The 21,454-nt window shown below is 39.1% G+C and overlaps 1 protein-coding gene across 1 annotated transcript in view; it reads left to right on the plus strand.

The window, feature by feature from the left end:
- CCDC169 (coiled-coil domain containing 169) overlaps positions 1-21,454 on the plus strand; it is an 80,756-nt gene that overhangs the window by 15,780 nt on the left and 43,522 nt on the right. Inside the window, exons 5-6 of the mRNA XM_027877595.1 lie at positions 11,980-12,078; positions 12,296-12,349. Of these exons, the coding sequence (XP_027733396.1) occupies positions 11,980-12,078; positions 12,296-12,349 (153 nt within the window). The remainder of the gene's footprint in view (positions 1-11,979; positions 12,079-12,295; positions 12,350-21,454) is intronic.

Here is a 21,454-nt window from a genome sequence, read left to right on the forward strand (position 1 = left end):
CAGCCTCTCCAAGTTTTGTTTCTCTTTTCTTCCTAAAAGAGGAAGGCATTAAAAGAATCTGTTTCTCTTCCAAAGAGAAGAGAAAAATTAGTAACTTACTTGTAAATATACCCCTAGACCTCATAGAGATAAGACCTTCAGGCACCAAACCTGGGAAAGGTGGTTCTGAGTTACTGGTGAGATAGATACTCTTAAGGACTACTTTTTAAAGAAAATACACCTATCTGAACCGTGTATGTAGGACCCTCTCGATATGGCGACTTCCCTATGTCGTTTTGGGGTTGCCTGCCAAGATTTCCCTGGTCTAAGGGAGACGTCTATCCAGATGGAAGGAGGGTTGAATCCAGAGGCCTCTCCATTTTTACCTAGTACTCATGCTGTGTACAGTGACAAAATCCTTATGGTCAGGAAACAGTAAGAGATAGCTTGGCCTATTGTCCTTGTCTGTTAGAACTGGGACTTTGCTGAAGAATTAGATCAGCCAGTAATATAAAGCTACAGGACATTATTTAGCACATTTTAACTCATGGAATGGGAAGCTACACGGTCTAACCTGAGACACAAGTTAGTAGGATCATCAAAGGGGGGAGATAGGTGCAACCTAGTAATTCTACTATGATAGGGCAACAGTGAAAATTTGCCATATTTGGGCAGTGCTCATCTCTCAAATTAGAGCAGACCCAAACAGCCACAAAGTGGGATAGGGAAGGGATACAACCAGAGATGTTGCCTGAAACTCAGGTTTGATGATCTTCAAGACATGGCAGGAAGGAGTGCACAATGGTGTTTTGAGGAAAGGTGAACTCCTGGACTTGGTCCATGTTTAAACCAAAATCTTACCAATTCTTCTCGTTCTATGGGCAAGACTTCTGGGGCTATTATCACTCATGCCTCATATCAGCTCAGTGCTTCAGATAAGGGTTAGAGGACGTTTGTTAGAGGAAGGGCAGGGTCTGAACTGATTAGTGTAATGAGGGTCTGTTAGATGCTCATGCAGCCTCTCTCTGCAGAGGGTACTAGGGAGCTTGCTAGTGAGAGAATCATGATGACATGTAAGAAATGCGCCTTGTAGAGACTGTGGAGCCTTTGTGGACATTCCATACCTGATTCCAACTGATGAGCCATGTATTGAAGAGGAAACTCTTTGGCTTCTGAGACATTCAGAAAGGCCTGTCATCTTCTGTTGCTTCCTTTCTTTACCTCATTTACTCATTTGGCTTCATTTGGTGTCTCCATTACTCAGAGCATCTGGTGAGAAACCATGCTTTGTCTCTTTTGAGGTCATGTGGTCCTGATAAGCCCAAATCATTGGCTTTTGTTGTTGTTGTTTTCCATTCTGAGTGAAGGTAGTAGAGCCTCACAATCTAGTGAAGTCATTAGAATGGCATACTGGCACCCCCATGTTCCAGAGTCTGGGTTCTACAACCAGGGCAGCATCAATATCCTGAGGAATCAGGAGTGATCTTCACAACCTCTGCCAAACAGGAGGACTCATCTAGCAATCAGGGTACATCTGGACAAGAATTTAAAAAGATCAATGCTAATAGGAAGTGAGATAAGTTTTGAACCTACTCCCCTAGAGACTGAGGTAGTGCAGAGTAGAATATGCCCTGGAGATACTGGGGAAAATTTTTGTGTGTTTGCTCTCTATATTTTTGAAGTAAATATCCCTTTAAAAAGCTACTTGATGTTCAGTAATTAAATGGAATTGGAGTGCTGTCACAGGCTTTTAACAGTGGAGAGTACATTGAAGGCTTGAACCAGTAGAATGGCGGAAAGAGGCACTCCAACCCCTCAGGGCACCCTGGGCTGGTATCCTTGATTCTTGAGGGGAAGATGTCACTGGCCTTAGCCTGAGAGTGTGGGATCAGAGATATCGGCTACAAGCTGGAATTTTCTCGTGAGAATGATTTTGGGCATTCAGAACTTCGTAAAAAGAATGGGGTGGAAAAAACCTGTCCAAAATATCTGTGTTCAGAAAGCCAGAGATTTTCAGTCATTTTCAGACTTTCATGACCTCAGGACTGGGGCTGCCAGGAAGCTGAGAAGACCTATGGTAGAAAATTGACAGCATGCTACTGCCAAAGTGTCGGGCCTAGTGACCAGATTCACATATAATGCTCTAGGAGCAATAGTTGAAGATATAACTTGTTACTAGCCCTTGCCCACTGGTAGTGTATATAATTCATGTTCTGTGTGTAACAGCAACATAAAATGTTATATATTGCTGGTGACCTGTATATTTGGTCTACTGTATTTGATTAACAACTTATGATGCTTTGTGTTATATACTGCATGTGACCTCTGAATTTGGTCTACTCTATATCTACATCTTTCTCATGTGATGCTTTGTCCTGTGTATTTGCACTTGTACTGTGTGTTTGCCATATTGCCCCCTCGGATTTCAGCTGTGGGGAACACCTAGTGTAGGAACTTCTTGCAGTGACGCATATTAGAAACTTGTTTGTAGGGCAGAGTCTTAGAGAGCTGCCTGAGACACTTCAAGGTTAGGTCCTTTGCTCTTGGTTCCACATTTAGTGGCAGTGGCAGAACAGGAACATGGTTCTTCTTCTCTCCCAGGTTGGTCCTGTATTCACTATGTCTCTGCACCTCTAGACATAGTTGATGCAATGCTTTCTTGTGCATTAGGTTGCATAGCTAGATGTGGCCTCTGTACTTGTTGTCTTATGCATGTAACCCTACTGTATGCAAATTCATGGGTATTTAGATGTTACCTAGGTGGCAGAGTGGAGAGAGTGCTGGGCCTGGAGTCAGGAAAATTTGTCTTCCTGAGTTCAAATCTGGCCTCAGACACTTACTACCTGGGCAAGTCACTTAACCCTGTTTGCCTCAGTTTCCTTATCTGTAAAATGAGCTGGGGAAGGATATTGCAAACCATGCTAGTATCTTTGCCAAGATAACTCCAGTGGGATCACAAAGAGTTGGACATGACTGAAAAATGACTGAACAACAATTGAAAGATGTTAGCTATAAACATTTCTGTAAGTGTGGTGTACTGTGCAAGGACAGTACACATTTTTTTCCTCAATAATTAATTAATTGTTAGTTTTCAACATTCACTTCCATAAGATTTTGATTTTTAAATTTTCTCCCCCCAGTCCTCCCCCACCCCAAGACAGTATGCAATCTGATATAAGCTCTACTTATACATTCATATTAAGCATATTGTCCCATTAGTCATGATGTAAAGAACAATTAGAACTAATGGGAGGAACCATGAGGATGAAGCAATAAAACAAAACAACAAAGGAAAAGGAGAGCAAATAGTATGCTTCCATCTGCATTCAACTCCATAGTTCTTTCTCTGGATGTGGATAGCATTTTACATTGTGAGTCTTTTGGAGTTGTCTTAGATTCTTGCATTGCTGTGAAGAGTCAAGTCTATCAAAGTCAGTCATCGCACAATGTGGCTGTTACTATGTACAATGTTTTCCTAGTTCTGCTCATTTCACTCTGGATTAGTTCAGGTAAGTCTTTCTAGGTTTTTTTGAAGTCTGCCTGCTTATCATTTCTTATAGTACAATAGTATTCCATTACATTCATATACCATAACTTGTTCAGCCATTCCCAACAGTACACATTTTCCACAGGAGGAAGACTGTAAAGGATAGAAAAGCTTTGCCATGTTGGCAGGACCATGGCAGAGTTTACCTCTGACCCCATGTGCAGTATTTCTGGTGTCTTCTTGAGAATTATTTAAGTTTCAGGACAATTTGCTCAGTCAAGGATTAGTTTTCAGGTGGATTTAAAGAGTATAAGAAAATGGGTGCATGTTTACCCCAGTCCTCAGAAACACTGTGGAGGAAGTGCTGACCATGGGAATAGGGTAGAATCAGTTCAGCATTCTGAGCTAGAAATGGATTCAGCTGCCTTAACTCAGCTAAAGACCTGGGCACCTTCCATTGAAAAGGAGATCTCTAAATTCTTACAGCCAGCCGCTTGAGCAACTCTTTTGTCTACCAGACAAATTAAAGTTTTGAGGCTAACTAACAATAGGTCCCTGAGGCATGTTGGCTTGAGAAATATCACTGTAAGAGAAATGACAATCTCTGAAGCAGTAGCATGGCAGAGAAGAAGCAACTGTTTCTCAGGCACAGAGAAGTTGCCAATCAATGGATGACCTTCAGAAGTAGAGTAGATTGGTCTATGTTTTGGAAATGTAGAAGGTGGAACCGACATCCAGTCTGAGGCATAACCTAGTTGCCAGGAGACAGAGCCTAGCTGGACATGTGATGCTGAAGCCCAAACTTCTCTATTTTGGAATCTCTACTATGTATTTGTAGCCTTCCCTGAAAAGTGGTGAAGTCTGTAGGAGAGCAAGAACATTTGTATATGGAGGCTGAAAATGATTCTGTTGCATGTGTTTTGCTGTTATTTATTTTTCTGTTTTGTTGCAGTTAAAGTCTTTGATATTTGATGTATGTTTTCTTCCTAGTCTGTGAGGAGAAGAGGTTGCCAAACTCGAACCATTCTCCTGCACACTGAGGTCAGTCACAGTGAGATTCCAGAATTGAGTGAGATACGTGTTATACTCCATTCTTGTGGACAGGATAAAGACATGTAGGCTAGCATAGCTTAGGTAGATTCAGCACTGGATCAATGTCTGGACAAAAAGTACTTAGTCATTAATGGTTCCATTTCAGCTTGAGAGGCTTCCATTTGAGTACCTCAAGGATCTCTGCTCAGCCTTATGCTGTTTAACATTTTTTTCCCATTACTTGGATTAAGACTTGGTTGATATGTTTATCAGATTTCCAGATGACATGAAACTCATAGGAGTATATAGCTTTAGTGTTGGGGCAGGGGAGCAGGGGAAATCCCAGATTTCATCTCCCTTATCTAGCCAAGTGGACTTTTCCAGCCCTTTCTACTCATATCCATTAAAGAAAAGAACCAGATCATCTGCAAATTTCACAGAACAAATCACCTTAATAAAAGGATTTGTTCTGTGAAGTTTGGATTCATTCAAAGGGCCTCCAGGCTGCAGGTTTCCCCCCCACCCCCGGACCAGAACTTATTTAATGGCCAGGGTTGTGAAACCAAGTCTGCTAATTCCAAATCTAACCTTCTCTCTCTTACAGCAAGAAGCACCAGACTGAGCCCTAAGCCAGAACCTAGTCATGGTTGCTATTATAATTCTCTAGTCAGGGCTCAGAAAAAATATTGGCTTAATATTATTTGCTATGATTTATATTTCCCCACCTTCAGCCTAGCCTGATTAGCTACACTGGGGACTACTCCTCTGTGACTTTTTGAAATGTTGCCAATCCTTAGTTTATAGGATTTATAAAGTAGAAACTATTTGTGCATTTACATTTTATAACACAAAGCAATTCATTGCAATATTTTCTCTTGTGTTCTGTTCTAGCAGGAAAGTTTTTCATGATCTGTTCTGGATTCAGAAAAATTCTATTTTCAATTGTAGCTATATTTCCTTGAAACATGATAACTAGGGCTAGAAACTTGTGTTCTCTCTCTTTTTTTTTAGGCAATTGGGGTTAAGTGACTTGCCCAGGGTCACACAGCTAGTAAGTGGCAAGTGTTTGGTCTGAGGCTGGACTTGAACTCAGGTCCTCCTGACTTCAGGGCTGGTCCTCTATCCACTGCGCCACTTAGCTGCCCCTGAAACTTGTGTTCTCTTAAATACCACTGGTTTGACTAAATTTATTCCTAATGATGAGAATAAGGGTTCTTTTGCCACTGTGCCAGTCATTTGTTGCCAGAGAGGGTCACCTTGCACATGCCCTATATTTCCAAGTATGAGGCATACCCAGAGACAACAGACATAGCGTAACACCCACCTGTCAGTTGACAGGTGGCAGATGTAGCAACATCCTGAGCTTTCCTCATGGGGCATTGTGTCTCAGGAGCCTCTGGATTCGGGTTCTTTTCAGATGTCACCAATCAGCTGGAAGGCAATTGCACCCTCAACAGCCAATACACCCATTGTCCTAGTGAATAAATATCTAGGTACATTTTCATTTTTCATTAGTTTTTAAGTATAAAATTTTAAAAATCATTATTTACCACAAGGGGGCACTAGATGTTTATGTAAGGTGAATTTTAATTCTTCATATAGATCACTTGTAATGGACATTATTCCATGCTTTCATTGCTATGTTTGAATATTTAGAACTCATAGTTTCTGTAATATAAAACTGGTCAATTTTTTTGCTTGTTTCTCTAAAAGAAATCTATTTTAAAGAAGTGCTCAACTTCGCTTTAGTTATTAACTCTTGTGTAATAATATTGTATTCTTCAATTTAACCATCTGGAAGTTTATTGTTTGTCTGTAAGTGAAAATACTGTACACCTAGGAACAGTAATGATAGTCTCATTTTTTTTCTTATTGTCTGAAAGTGAGTAGTGCCTTATGCAGAATAGTGATTTAGTAAAAGTCAGGATTTTTTATTTGATTTGATTTCATTTCATTTCATTTGCCACTTTGAGATAAATTCCCTTGCCATTTAGAACATAAGCTCATTTGAAAAATGAAAAGGATGGTAAAAAAAATGCCCTCACAAAATAACAAGAGGCAAGTGGAGAGGAAAACAAACTGCCAGTTCCAGAAAGTCAGTGACCAGGCCCCTGGCCCTCAGCATAAGAAGCTTGGGATAGTGCCCCCTGTGCCCCAGGAGCAGAAGTCAACTTTAAAAACCATAAAATAGGGGCAGCTAGGTGGTGCAGTAGATACAGCACTGGCCCTGAAGTCAGGAGGACCTGAGTTCAAATCTGGACTGAGACCAAACATTTGACACTATCTGTGTGACCCTGGGCAAGTCACTTAACCCCAATTACCAAAAAAAAAACAAAAACAAAAACAAGAACCATGAAATAGTTGAAAAATGAACAAAAAGAAAAAAAAAGCCCCAACCATTGAAAGCTACTGTGATGATAGGGAAGATCAAAACACGAACTTAGAAGAGGACAACAGTGTTAACATGCCTACACATGAAGCCTCAAAGAGAGCTATGAATTGGTCTCAAGCCCAAAAGGTCTTCCTGGAAAAGCTAAAAAATCATTTAAGAGATATAGAAGAAAAATTGAGAAAAGAAATGAGAGTGATTCAAGAAAATCATGAAAAAAGAGTCAACAACTTGTAAAAAGAAAACAACTCCTTAAAAAGTAGAATTGGCCAAATGGAAAAGGGGGTACAAAAGGTAACTGAAGAAAATAATTTCTTAAAAATTAGAATGAGGCAAGTGGAAGTTAATGACTCTATGAGATATTAAGAATCAAACAAAATTTTAAAAATGAAAAAAAAGGAAGAAAATGTAAAATACCTCATTGAAGGAGCAGAAGGATTATCTTGCTATAGAGAGGGTCCAGTTAAGATTTGATAACACAAATTTGTATTGGCCCAAGTCAACATAGTTTTTGTGTCTTCCTCTAGCTTCTTTCAGTAGAATAAGAGTAGAAGCATGGGAGGTTGATGGTAGGAGTCAAGATATGACAAGGTAAAATCAATGATAAGACAAAGGAATAAGAGATTTAATGAAACAGCTAGTGTAGAACTGAACTGGCTCTCCAAGAAGACGAAGACTAGAAAAGGAGGACGTAGTAATTAGCACAAAGGTAGTGCCCAGCTAAGCATCTGGGGGTAGATTGTAGGTTATAGTTAGGACAAAGCATATGATTAGGATAATAAGGCATTGGAAGAAATGGAATAATAAAGGCGAGAACACGGGGAAGGCCCCAAAGCATTTAATCGCTCCCTTTTACTGAAAATCTATCTTTTCCCATTGAAAGCTCAACTTTTCATGATAAATTATTTTGAAGTGAAAACTAATTACTTTTGCTTCTATGGTCTGTCATGGTTTAGTTTTTGGTTGTTTTTTTTTTTTTAAATTTCTCTTGAATAAGGAATAGCCTTGTATGATTTGGACCATTTTTCTTAGATATATGGAGGCCTTCCTACAAAAAAAAAAGTCATTCATGGTTAGGCCTATAAAAATGACTAACTAAATTAGCTCACAAATTTAGTGCTATACCAATCCAACTATTACTCCCTGCCTTCCTTTCCCTCTCAACTCTCCCCCTTTAGAAAGAAGCTATATTCCCAGTGTTTACCACAGTGCTTAGCACACAGTAGGTCCTTAATCAATGTTTGTTGTATTGTATTGTAAGAGGTGGTAAAAGAGAAGAAATTTGAACAACATTAGGGTCCAAAATTAAAATGGTCTGCTTTCATTCCATTGTAACTCCTCTCTTCCCTTTGTGTGGACCCCAATCACTTATTCTTATCCTTTACTGCTTTCCTTTTATTCTCTCATTAGTGATTTACCCTCAAAAGTTGAAATTTGTCTTGGTTGTGGCTATTTTGTTCCCACTTGTACTGTCTTATAGTGCCATTCTTTCTCTTACTATCTTTGACTATTTCTCTGTTGAGTTGAAAATATTTCTGACAAAACTCTTTGTGTCTGTGCTTGTGTATGCAAGCTTCATTTGTCTGGTTCAGATAAGAGTAAAGTTCATGTGATATCTGCTGCCCCCATACCTTTCTCTATGTTTATATAGTCATCTCCTACACCCCAATAGTTCTACCCTCTTCTTCCTCTCTTCTTCCCTAATATATTCCTTTTTCTCTCTCTTTTCCTTCCTCTTAAAACCATTTAAGCAGAACAAAATCAATTCCTATGCCTTCTGTCTTATTCAACTCCTAGTGTTACCCTTAAAGACATTAAGGTTCTGAAAAGATACTTGTCTGTTTTCCCCACATTAGAATGTAAGTACTCCATCATTTAGCCCCTTCCAATTGCTCAAATGTATTTACCTTTCTAGATTTCTCTTAATTCTGGTGTTTGCATTTCAGAGTTTCTACTCAGCATTTACCTTTTCACCAGGAATAATTGAAAGCCTTCTAGTCATTAAGTTTCCATTTTTTTTCTCATGTAGAATTATACTCAGTCTTGCAAGTTTGGTTATTTTTTATTGTAAACCTTCATTTTTCCTTTTGTAATGCCATATTCTAAGATTTTCTTCTCTTTATAATCATTACTGGAAAGTCTTATGTAATTATGACTATGGTTGCTTGGTACTTAAACTCTTTCCTTTTCTGGATTCTTGAAATATTTTTCTTTGACCTAGAATTTCCGTATTTTGGCAATGATATTCTTGGATATTTTAATTTTGAGGTTACTTTCAGGAGGTGACTCATCAATTTTATTTTAGTTTGTCTTCTGTTTTTATAGATCTGAGTAGTTTTCATTTTATTATTTCTTGAAATAGTATGGTATCCAAGTTTTTTGTTTTGTCAGATGATTCCTATATTGTCATTTATTTTTCCAGGTTTTTTGTTTTTGTTGTTTTTTAAATAAGGTCCTTTATATTTGTTTCCATTTTTTTCAATCTTTTGCCTTTGTTCTAACCTTTTTTTTTCTGTCATGGGGTCATGAAGTTGAGGTCTCTGCTTCTATTTTCAGGAAGTTGTTATTTGGGTAATTTCCTGCTTCTGTTCCAAGCTATTCTCTTTCTAATTCCTTCATCTCTTGTGTATGTCTTTCTATGTAGGCTTGTAGCCTTTGTCCAAGCAATTTCTGTTCTTCTTATAATTAATGTGGAGTTATACTCTTTTGGTTTTCAAACCTCTTGAGCATCATATGATTCATAATATTTCTTCACAGTGTTCACTGTATTTTTGTGTTTACCCCTATCTCCAGCCTCAGTTTATTTGTGGACATTAGGCCAGTGCCAGGGCTAGGCTCTGCCCTCTTCTATAGTCTGGAATGGGAGTTAGGAAATATCAGTATTATTTGGTCCTGAACTCAATTTCTTGGGTTCCTATCATTGGTTTCCATCTCCAATGGTGTGTTTGTATTCAGAACTCTGACAGGTTTCAAGTCCCTCTGCATCCTATAGGTTCTAAGTGTATCAGTTTTCAGGGACCTCTATAGCACCTCAGGTCAGAGTACTGCAGATTTCTGGCCCCTCTAGGGTGTCCTGGTCAGAGCACTGCCAGTTTTTGGTCCTATGTTAGTGGTCAGAGTATCAAAGGATTTGGAATTTTTGACCCATCTGAAGCTTCCTTGTCTGAGTACTCTGGTCAGGTTTCAGGTGTCTCTGGAATTTATCTGATCAGAATGCTAGCAGACTTCTGAATTGTTTGCCTATACTCCCACTGGCTTCCCAGGCAGAAGAGTCCCACAAGCTACTGGCATATGGGGTGTGTGTGTGTGTGAGTGTGTGTGTGTGTGTGTGTGTGTGTGTGTGTGTGTGTGTGTGTGTGCCTGCCATCATAGGCTGGATGAGAGAGCTTACTATTATTCTTCTTTGAATTTTTCAATCATTATTTGATCAAGTGGCCTTCATAGATTTTTGTTAGAGAACATGTAGAAGAGCTGGATTTCTGTTATAATCTTTCATGCTGCCACCTTAAGAAGGAATCCTGATTTGTAAATTATTTTTCCTTGACCGGTTTTCCAGGTCAGTTATTTTGATCATCAGTACTTTACATTTTCTTTTTTTTTTTTTAGTCTTTTGACTTTCTTTTAATATTTCTTGTCTCATGAAGTTGAGTTATGTTTACTCCATTTTATTTTTTGTGGAATCTGCCACTTAAGTAAAAGTTTCCACTTTTTATTCTATTTTTCTTTCAATTTTTTCCTCTTGAACTTTAATTTCATTTATAATTTCATTTTTTAAAAATCTCTTCATTTTTTCAGGTATTTGTATAGACTTTATAGCCCAATCCATTTTTTTCCCCTCTGAAACTCTGGTTATAGTTGTTATGGGATTGCTCTCTTCCAGATTTGCCCTTTTGGCTTCTCTTAGCCTATGCAATTTCTTCGTTGTTTTTGGTATTTTCTTCTGTTTACTCATATTTCCACCCTCATTTCTTGGATTGGGGACTTTGTGCTCAGACCAGCCCACTCTTGCATTATTGGATGAATTTGACAAGACTTTTTTTTTTTTTTAATTCTGTCCCTTTATATTCTGGGTCTGCTATCAGTTCCTGTCTGGATGAGATGGCTGGTACTGGGCTCCAATTTTTGCCTTAGTTCTTGATTTCTACCACAGTCTTCTAGTGATCCCCTACAGTTTCTGACTTCAGTAAGTCTCTCCATCTTCCTGAATAGGAAGCCAGAATTGGTAGTTGGTTCCATTTTCTCTGTGGCTCTGACAAGAACCAGTCAGATGTTGGCAATCATGCTGGTCTTAGACTTCTTGCACAACACCCCTAGCATCAGTCCTTAAGTCCTTAGCTGTCCTTATCTACTGCTGTTGCTCATAGTGCTCCAGAGAGCGCACAGTTTAAATGTCTCCCTGCCCAATTGCCTATTAGGGTCAGGTCTGTCCCTTGATTCTATTCTGCTCTGACTTCAGGTCTCTGGTTACTGGAGCTCATAATGTCTTGCAACACTCCAATTCAGGTTATTTACAATGTCTCATTCTGTCTACTCTGGACTGACTCATTTTTTCCCAGCCTACACCTGCCAAGCCCATTTTATTGTAGGAGTTTGTGCTGGTTTCCCAGCCTCTACATTCAATTATATTAGCTGGAGTTTTGCTCAGAATTTCTGTTGTGTGACCCTTCTAATAGCCTCTGCCAGCTTCAAACTGTCTTTTGTACAGTTTTTAGGTTGGGTCGAGGAGTTTGCTTTTGTCTCTCTTTGGTTTTCTTTATGATTGTTCGTTCTAGGTTCTTTTTGAGATATTATTCCTATTGATAGGAATTAGGCTCCTCTACTCTCTTTCAAATTGCCTTTTAACCATAAGTTTCTTGAGAAATCTCTTAAAGAAAGAAAGTCTATGAGAAGGTTAAGGTTATAATGTGAAGTATGTGACTAAAAATACTATTTATTCTTTGAATGCCTGTCCCTGTATTTCTTTTGAATATAGTGTCAGCATTGAAAAAAATTCCTATACAGAATTTGAAGCATATAATTTAAGATCTAGATTGTATGAAATTCTGTAATTATTGATGAATATATGTGATAAATTTGTTTTGTATAATTCCAGAATTCTTTAAATCAATTACTTAAACAGCTAGAAAAAGAAAAACGAAGTCTTGAGTATCAAGTGAAAGAGTATGAGCTTAGACTGGAACAAGCATCAAAGGTTTGTTTTTATTCTGTTCAACAAACAACTCTTTTTAGAAATTACTATGCCATTTAATGTCTTGTATATATGTAGTATATGTAGTATATGTAAAGTATGTAGTATAATGAAAGCCTTGTAAGAAATATGTAACTTAAGAAGTTCCTAGATAATTCAAATTTATTAATATTATTATTAACATTATTTAATGTTGAATTAATATGTATCTTTAATTTAGGCTTTCCGTAAGACCAATGATGAACGACGTGCCTATTTAGCAGAAATATCTGAGGTAAACCAATTATTCACATTAGAATACTATGTTTATTCAGATTTTCCCTTGTTTTTAGTTTTCTTTTTTTCCTAGGATACTGTTTTCCTAGGCAAACATATTAAAACTGAGGAAAAACAGAGATTTAAGTATAGAAGAAGGTGGGAAGGGAGGCAGAAGTATTTACCCAACTAAAAGAATCTTTATGTATTGAACTTAGTTGAAGTACTTGCCCTCAAGGAGCTCACATTCGAACGGGGAAGACAATAAGCCAACAAATAAGCGAAATATGTACAAACAAGCTATATACAGGATAAATAGGAAATAACAGAAGGGAGGTACTAGAATTAAGAGAGGCTGAGAAAAGCTTCCTGTAGAAGGTGGGATATTCGTTAGGACTTGGGGGAAGCTAGGGAAGCTGGGAGGGAGAGATTAGGAGGGATAGCATTCCAGGCATGAGGGACAATTAGATAAAATTCCCAGAACTGAGAGTTAGAGTGTCTTCTTTGTGAAACAGGGAGGCACTGGAGTTTATTGAGTAAGAGAGTGATGTTTGCAGACCTGTGCCTTAGGTAAAACACTTTGACCAATGAATGGAAGATGGAATAGAATAAGGAGAGACTTGAGACAGGCTGACTCACCACAGACTCATTCGATATTATCCATGGATGAGGTAATGAAGACCTACACCGGGGTGGTAGCAGTATTAGAGGACAGAAAGGAGCATGTTTAAGAGATGTTGCACAGTCAAAATCTACAGATCTTGGCCACTGATTGGATACGGGAGGTAAGAGATAATGAAGAGCTGAGGATAACACCTAGGTTGCAAGCCTGATGGACTGAGAGAATGGTGGTACCCTCTATAGTAATAGGGAAGTTTAGAAGGGGCAAATTTTAGTGGGAAAGATAATGAGTTCAGTTTTAGGCATGTTAAATTTAAGGCGTCAACTGGACATCCAATTTAAGATGTTTGAGAGGCAGTTGGAGATGTGATACTGGAGGTCATCAGAGAACTTAGAGCAGGATAGGAAGATTTAGACATAGAAATGATAATTAAATCCATGGGAGCTGATGTGATCACCAAGTGAAATTGCATAGAGGGAGAAAGAGCAGTGAGGCCAGGATAAAACCCTGAAGGACTACTATGCTTAGAGGGCATAACCTAGATAAGAATCTAGCAAAGGAGACTGAGAAGGAGCAGGTAAGTAGGAGGAGAATCAGGAAAGAGTGATGTTCCAAAAATCTAGAAAGAGAAGAGAGGATCAAAGAGAAGCAGGTGATAAGTGGTGCCAAGTCTGCATAGAAATCAAGAAGAATGAGGATTGAGAAAAGGCTTTTAGATTTGACAATTAAAAGATCATTGGCAGCTTTTGGAAAAAGCAGTTTCAGTGGAATGATGAGGTTGAAAGCCAGGATCTAAGGGGTTAAGAGAGAGAGAGGAGAGAAAGTGGAGGCACCTCTTGTTAGATAGCTTTCTCAATAAGTTTAGCTTCACAGGGCAAAGGAGATACTGGATGATGGTTTGTGGAGATGGGAGGATCAGGTGAGGGTTTTTGAAGATGGGAGAGACATGAGCATGTTTATAGGCAGGAGAGAAGGTTCTTATAGATAAGAAGAGATTGAAGATGAATGATACAGTAGGGATAACAGAGGAGGTGTCTGTCAAAAGAGATGGTTTGGAATGGGATTGCTTGTGCAGGTAGAGGGGTTTGCCTTGGTAATGAGTGAGGTCACGTGAGACAGGAGTGAAGGGGATAGTGGCAGAAGGCATGTAAGTGATATGAGGTGGGGAAGAGGAGAGAAAATGGAACTCACAGTAAATGGCCTCAATTTTTTTTCTATAATATATGAGGTAGGGTTCTCAGATGAAGAGGTAGCAGGAGGGAGAGCTATGGAATGTTTGAGGAGGGATGAAAAGGTTTGGAAGAGCTGCTGTGGAGTGGGATAATGAATTTATAAGGAAGATATAGAAGGATTGCCTAGCAGCAATGAAGGATCCAGTTGAGGCTGTGTAATATAAATTTGTAGTGGACCCAGTCAGAGCAGTTCTGTGATTTGCTCTATCTTTATTCAGCAGCATATGTGTAGAAATAAAAGCAGATGATAGGAGTGATCCAAGGCTGAGGCTTGGCCACGCACAATAAATGATATGACAAGGGGGCCAAAGACTCAAGAGAAGACAACAGTGTAGAATTGAACTGATTCATCAAATGGTCAAGATGAGGAAAAGAGGAAAGAGTCACTAATGCAGGGGTGAGGGCCTGGGAAAGAATTGAGGGGTCAAGAGATTAGAGGTCATGGTGCACTCAAAGAGTGGGGTTTTATAAGGGAAGGCAGAGGGAGAAAAAAAGGTAACAGATTATGGTCAGATAAGGTGTCAGACTCCTTGAATATGGAGAGTGATGCAGTTGTAGGTGATGGCAAGATCAAGTCTATGACTACTTTCGTATATGGCTTAGGTGGAGTGGAAGAGTAACTCATGGGAAATGAGTGGGTTGAGAAATTTAGTGGTTAGTGTGTTTGAAGGAGAGTAGGTGTGTATGTTGAAGTCCCCTAGTATGAGCGCAGAAGTTGGGGAAGAGAGAAAATTTGTGAGTCAGGTATTAAACTCATTGAGGAAGGAAAGGCAGTGACCTAGAGGTCTATAGACAAGAGCTACTAAGTTTTTGATTGGATGGTAGATATGGATATTTTGAACCTGAAAGGAGGAGAGATTATTGAGTGATGGAAGTGGTGGGGAGAGGACCTAGAAGTGGCAAAGGAGTATTAAAAACTGTTGTATAATTTTGCTAGGCCTAGTTTCTTTTAATTCTTTTCTGTTCTTGGTAAAGTTGAGTCTCAGAACTGTCAATTCCTGGAATGTGCCTTCATGCTATTTAAGATCTATAATAGGCAGAATTGTGATCAGATAGATAGAGGCCTGCCCTTTTCAGGAAGGAAATCAATAGGATCTTCAAAAAAGTCCTGCTACTACATACATGAAGTTGCTCTCTAATTTTTCCCATTTCTAGATATCCACCTGAGAATGAGTCAATTGTCAGATATCACTTATGTATAGTCATAGTCAATAGTTAGTATGCCTTTATTAAGTGTCTACTATGTGCCAGGCAGTGTGCTAAGCACTGGGGATACAAAGAAAGGCAAAAAACAGTCCTGGCCCTCAAGGTGCTCACAATCTAGTGGGGGAGACAACAAGCAATCAAACATATACAAACGAGGCATATAGAGGAGAAATAGGAAATAATTAGCCAAGGGACTAATCAAGAGGAACTGGAAAAGAAGATGGGATATTAGTTGGGACTTGAAGGAAATCAAGATGAAGAGAGAAAGCATTCTAGGCATGAGGGACAGCTAGAGAAAATGCCCAGGGTCAAGAGGTGGAGTGTCTTGTTCACAGAACCACAAGGTGGCCAATGTCACTGTATTGAAAAGTATATGTGGGGTAGGGGGTGGGATCTAAAGTATAAGAAGACTGGAAAGGTAGGGGGGAGGGCTAGATTATGAAGGTCTTTTCACATTTAACAGAGGATTTTGTATTTGATTGTAGAGCTGATAGGAAGCCATTGGAGTTTATTGAGTAGGAGGGTAACATTTTCAAACCTGTTTTTTGAGGAAGATCACTTTGGTGGCTGAGTAGAGGATGGATGGGAGTGGGGAGAGATTTGTGGCAGGCAGACCAACCTTATGAGGTTATTACAACAGTCCAGGTGTGAGATGATGAGGGCCTATACCAAAGTGGTGGCAGTAGTAGAGGAGAGAAAGGGTCATGTTCAAGAAATGTTAAAAAGGTGAAATCTATCAGCCTTGGCAACATATTGGATATAGGGGGTGAGAGATAGTGAGGAGTTAAGGATAACACCTAGGTTGCAAGCCTGGGAGACTGGGAGGATGGTGGTGTCCTCTACAGTAACAGGGAAGTTTGGAGGGGTGCAAGTTTTAAGGGAAAGATGAGTTCAGTTTTGGATATGTTGAATTTAAGATGTTCTAATGGACATCCAATTTGCTATATCTGAAAGGTACTTGGAGATGTGAGACTAGAGGTCAGCAGAGAGGTTGGGGCAGGATAGGTAGATGTAAGAATAATCAGCATAGAGATGATAATTAAATCCATAGGAGGTGATGAAAGCAAATAAAGTAGTATAGAGGGAGAAGGACAGAGGGCCCAGGACAAAGCCCTGTGGAATACCTATGGTTAGAGGCTGTGATTTGGATGAGAACTTAGCAAAGGAGACTGAGAAGGAATAGCAAGATAGGTAAGGAGGAGAACCAGTAGGGAATGGTGTCCCTGAAATACATAAAACAAAAAAGCCCTTTGGGTACTGCTGGAAAACAATTGCAAATAAGATTTTAAAGATGGTCACCTGCCTCAGGTATGTGCCAGTATTGGTTCTGTCTGGCATTAACAAGTCTAGGACAACATACTCACCCTGATGGGGACACACAGCTTAAACATTTCCACTGTATCCTGCTGAATGTGTTAAAGACACTGAGACTAGTTCAAAACTTTTCTTGTGTATACATCCAAGAATGATGTTAGTGGCTCCTACCTGCTGGTGTTTGGGCATGAGCCACACTTACCTGTCATCCTTTGTTTTGGAGTCTCTGAAGATAGCGACTGCATATACTCGTGACCATTTTGTTTCTCAATTGAGAAACTGAAAGAAGCTTTTTTTGTTGTTATTGTTCAGTCATTCAGTTGTGTCAGACTCTTCATGACCCCATATAGGTTTTCTCGGCAAAGACACTGGAGTGGTTTGCCATTTCCTTCTCTAGTGGATCATCTTTTGTCAGAACTCACCATGACCTGTTCATCTTGGGCAATTCTGCACAGCACAACTCGTAGTTTCATTGAGCTATGCAAGCTCCTCTACCATGACAAGAAAGTGACCCAGGAGGGGGAAAGAAGCCTACCATTTAGCTAAATCTTAAAACAGGAAGGATCCTAAAAGAAATAAATGGTGATATGGTTCTTATATTCATTCTCAGGACCTTCAACAAGATGACAGAGTCCTGCTAAGAAATCTTGGCATTCATGGGACACACAAGTTAGCAGATCAGTGGAAAACTACTCTATACGTAGTTGTGGAGAGGTTAGGCAACTTCCCTATTTTAAAAATAGCCCATGATTGTTAGGAGGCCTAGTAAAGACAGTAGAAATTAAGGAAATGGTTACGTATATAGCCACTTGATATCTATTTTTACCCTTGTCCTTGCTGGTCCCTCTGGGATGTCTAAAGGATCCTGTAGACAAGATATTTTATCAGCTTCGTATCTTGTCAAGGTGGACACTCTTCCATGCTTACCATGTGGACTTGTAGCCCAAGCCAATAAGTCCCTCCTAGACCTCACCTTCTATATCTGTACTCCATGGCTGTTCCCTCCAAATTAATCTACACAGATAAGCTTACCTCTAGCTCTTGACTATTGGTCAAGTTAAAATGATGGGCATAGCAAAAGACAAGTAGAAACCAGGTACCTTATTTCACCATTTCAGATTCATTTGTCACCAATATCATGAGGGCATTTGGTATATCAAAAGGAAGAACTACAGACAAACTTCAGACTTAAGATGAATTTAGAACAGAGGTTCCTAACCTTTTTTTTTTATATCACAGACCCTTTTGGCAGTCTGATAAATCCTATGAACCCCTTCTCAGTATAATGTTTCTAAAAGCATAAAATACATAAGATTACAAAGGAAACCATTATGTTGAAATATAGTTATCAATATATGTTTTAAAAAATGATAAGCTCATAGACCCCAGGCTAAAAATACCTGGCTAGAAAATGAAATTTGCAAAGGGACAAAATAAGACACATAAGATATCCTGAATAGCATCATGATTTGTCTTATTTCAGTGGATCAATTACATGTCTTATAAGGGATCCTTGGGTCCTTTTAATCCTATGCAAATTTGAGAAGCAAACAGAATTTGTCATGGTACATATCTGCTGTCCAGGTGTCTTCCCTTTGCCCTCCTGGGTGAGCAATACCTACCTTTTATTTTTTAAATGTAGAATGTATATCCAAAAATGCGAGGTGGGATGGCATATTGAATAGAGCAGGACTTCTTAAACTTTTTCCGTTCGTGCCCCCTTTTTGTGTTTCAGCAGCATTGGTTGGCGATGTGTGGCCTGAGGACATGTGCAGTGCAAGGTATACATGTCGTGTTCAGAACCAAGGCTGCAGTGAAGTTGCGAGATGCAATACGGGCAATCACTGCCAGAAACACCTCAGATTCATTACGTGTTTAATTTTGAATTAATTTTTTGGTTGTTGCTCAGAAACTTTTTGCTTTTGCCAAATTTTTCATTAGCCCACAGTTTAAGAAGTGCTGGAATAGAGGATGCTCCTTAGAATCAGAAAGACCAGGGATGATAGAGAACGAAAGTGGTGGTTCTACTGTCCTAATTTGTTATAAAAAATTTTTGCTGATTTTATTCCATCTTTCATCTATTTCTTGACCTGCCATTTTCATCATTAAATGCCTTAAAAATGGCTGCTCAATTTGGTCGGTCACTAAACTTTCTTTAAACTTTTTCCTATTTTCTGATACTGAAAAATATGTAGGCTTTGAAGTAAATACCTGTCTAAATACTCTAACTTCCTGAAATAGTGCAGAATATTTCTCCTCCAGAATGAATCAACTAATTTTACTAGAAATAAAAGGGACAAGTTTGAGTTGACAAGAGATGCTAACATAGTGGATATAATAGTTTTGAGTGAATAATGAACTGTTGAGTCTGATGATAGCAACAGGAAAGAAGAGACTTTCCAAGAAAGCAAGAAAACCACTTGACGGAAGGTTATGGTAGCCTTTGAATCAACAATTCATTTTATAGAATTTTTTTTCTATTTCAATTTTCTATTTCAATTCTATTTCAATTCATTTTATAGAAAAACTGCCCTGTTGGGCATATAGCTAATTACATACCCATTACTCCATCTTTATGAAAAAGTGATACATAACCAAAAAGAATCAATATTTATTTAAGAAAGCAAGTTTTGTGAAGCCAAGATGGCAGAGTAAAAGTGGTGACTTGCTTGACCTCTCCCCCAAAGCCCTCCAAATACCTATAAAAATTGGCTCTAAACAAATTATAGAACAGCAGAACCCACAAAAAGAGTGAAACAAATTTTCAGCCCAAGAAAACCTGGATGGATAATTGGAAAGGTCTGTTGTGCCAGGCTGAGAGAGCAACATAGATCAAGATGGGCATGCAGGCAAAGACCAGGCCCCAGCAAACCTGGAGCAGGCCTCAGGGGACTGAATCACAGATAGCTGTGGCAGTTTACAGACTTCTCAACCCACAAACACCAAAAACAAATTAGAAAGTCAGTAGGAAAGGTCTGTGACCATGGTGAGAGAGAAGCTTGGTCTCAGCCCCAGTCCTGGCACATCTCTGGGGTGGTGGCTGCTTCCAAAGCTCTTAGCCCACAGACTGAGGGGGACATTGAGTGGCTGATCAGAGGGGGATTGCAGTCATCTCTTTGCTGGTGCTGAGGAAGGATTCTCTTACTTTGCCCTTGCTTAGATCTGGGTCACAGTTCTAAGTGGTGGTCCTAGGGTGAGGAGGAGTGCTAACATGGTAGAGCTTGTGGTGGCAGTGGAGAGGGAATCCTCCTCACAGTTCCAAGGCAAAAAAGAGTGCTTGTGGTCACTCATAGACCAGAGCACAGGCCAGGAAAGGAGTAAACACCTCACCCTTGATCATACCACTTTGGAAGAACTGAAAATTTACAGGTCCCTAGAAGTATGTCTGAAAACAGCTGCACACAACTTCTGAATCTTGGGACAGTACATCTTCCACACTTGAAGCAGACCCCTACCTTAACAAATAGTTTAAAACTCAAGTAATTACCTGAAATCATGAACAAACCATGCAAAAAAAAGTCAGACCATAGAATCTTTCTTTGGTGACAAAGAAGATCAAAACATACAACCAGAAGAAGACAAAGGTCCTACATCCAAAGCCTCCAAGAAAAACATGAATCAGTCCCAGGCCATGGAAGAGCTCAAAAAGGATTTTGAGAAGCAAGTAAGAGGCGTAGAGGAAAACCTGCAAAGAGAAATGAGAGTGATGCAAGAAAATCATGAAAAACAAATCAACAGCTTGCTAAAGGAGACTCCAAAAAATACTGAAGAAAATAACACCTTCCAAAAATAGCCTAACCCAAATGGCAAAAGAGGTCCAAAAAGCCAATGAGGAGAAGAATGCCTTAAAAAGCAGAATTGGCCAAATGGAAAAGGAAATCCAAAAGCTCACTGAAGAAAATACTTCCTTAAAACTAAAATGGAGCAATTGGAAGCTAGTGACTTTATGAGAAATCAAGACATTGTAAAACAAAACCAAAAGAATGAAAAAATAGAAGACAATGTAAAATATCTCATTAGAAAAACAACTGACCTGGAAAATAGATCCAGGAGAGAAAATTTAAAAATTATTGGACTATCTGAAAGCCATGATCACAAAAAGAACCTAGACATCATCTTTCAAGAAATTATCAATGAAAACTGCCCTGATATTCTAGAACCGGAGGGTAAAATAGAAATGGAAAGAATCCACTGAACGCTTCCTGAAAGAGATCCCCCAAAGGAAAACTCCTAGGAATATTATAGCCAAATTCCAGAGTTCCCAGGTCAAAAAGAAAATATTGCAAGCAGTCAGAAAGAAACAATTCAAGTATTGTGGAAACACAATCAGGATAAAACAAGATTTAGTAGCTTCTACATTAAGGGACCAGAGGGCTTGCAATATGATATTCCAGAGGTCAAAGGAGATAGGATTACAATCTAGAATCACCTATCCAGCAAAACTGAGTATAATCCTTCAGGGGGAAAAATGGACATTCAGTGAAATAGAGGACTTTCAAGAATTCTTAATGAAAAGACCAGAGCTGAATAGAAAATTTGACTTTCAAATACAAGACTCAAGAGAAGCATGAAGAGGTAAACAGGAAAGAGAAATCATAAGGGACTTATTGAAGTAGAACTATTTACCTTCCTGCATGGAAAGATGATATTTGTAACTCATGAGACCTTTGTCAGTATTAGGGTAGTTGGAGGGGAAAAAATTATATGGATGGATGGATGGATAGATAGATAGATAGATAGATAGAGGGTA

Source organism: Vombatus ursinus, unplaced genomic scaffold (genome assembly GCF_900497805.2).
Source record: "Vombatus ursinus unplaced genomic scaffold, bare-nosed wombat genome assembly UNPS02014813.1, whole genome shotgun sequence".
Lineage (NCBI taxonomy): Eukaryota > Metazoa > Chordata > Mammalia > Diprotodontia > Vombatidae > Vombatus > Vombatus ursinus.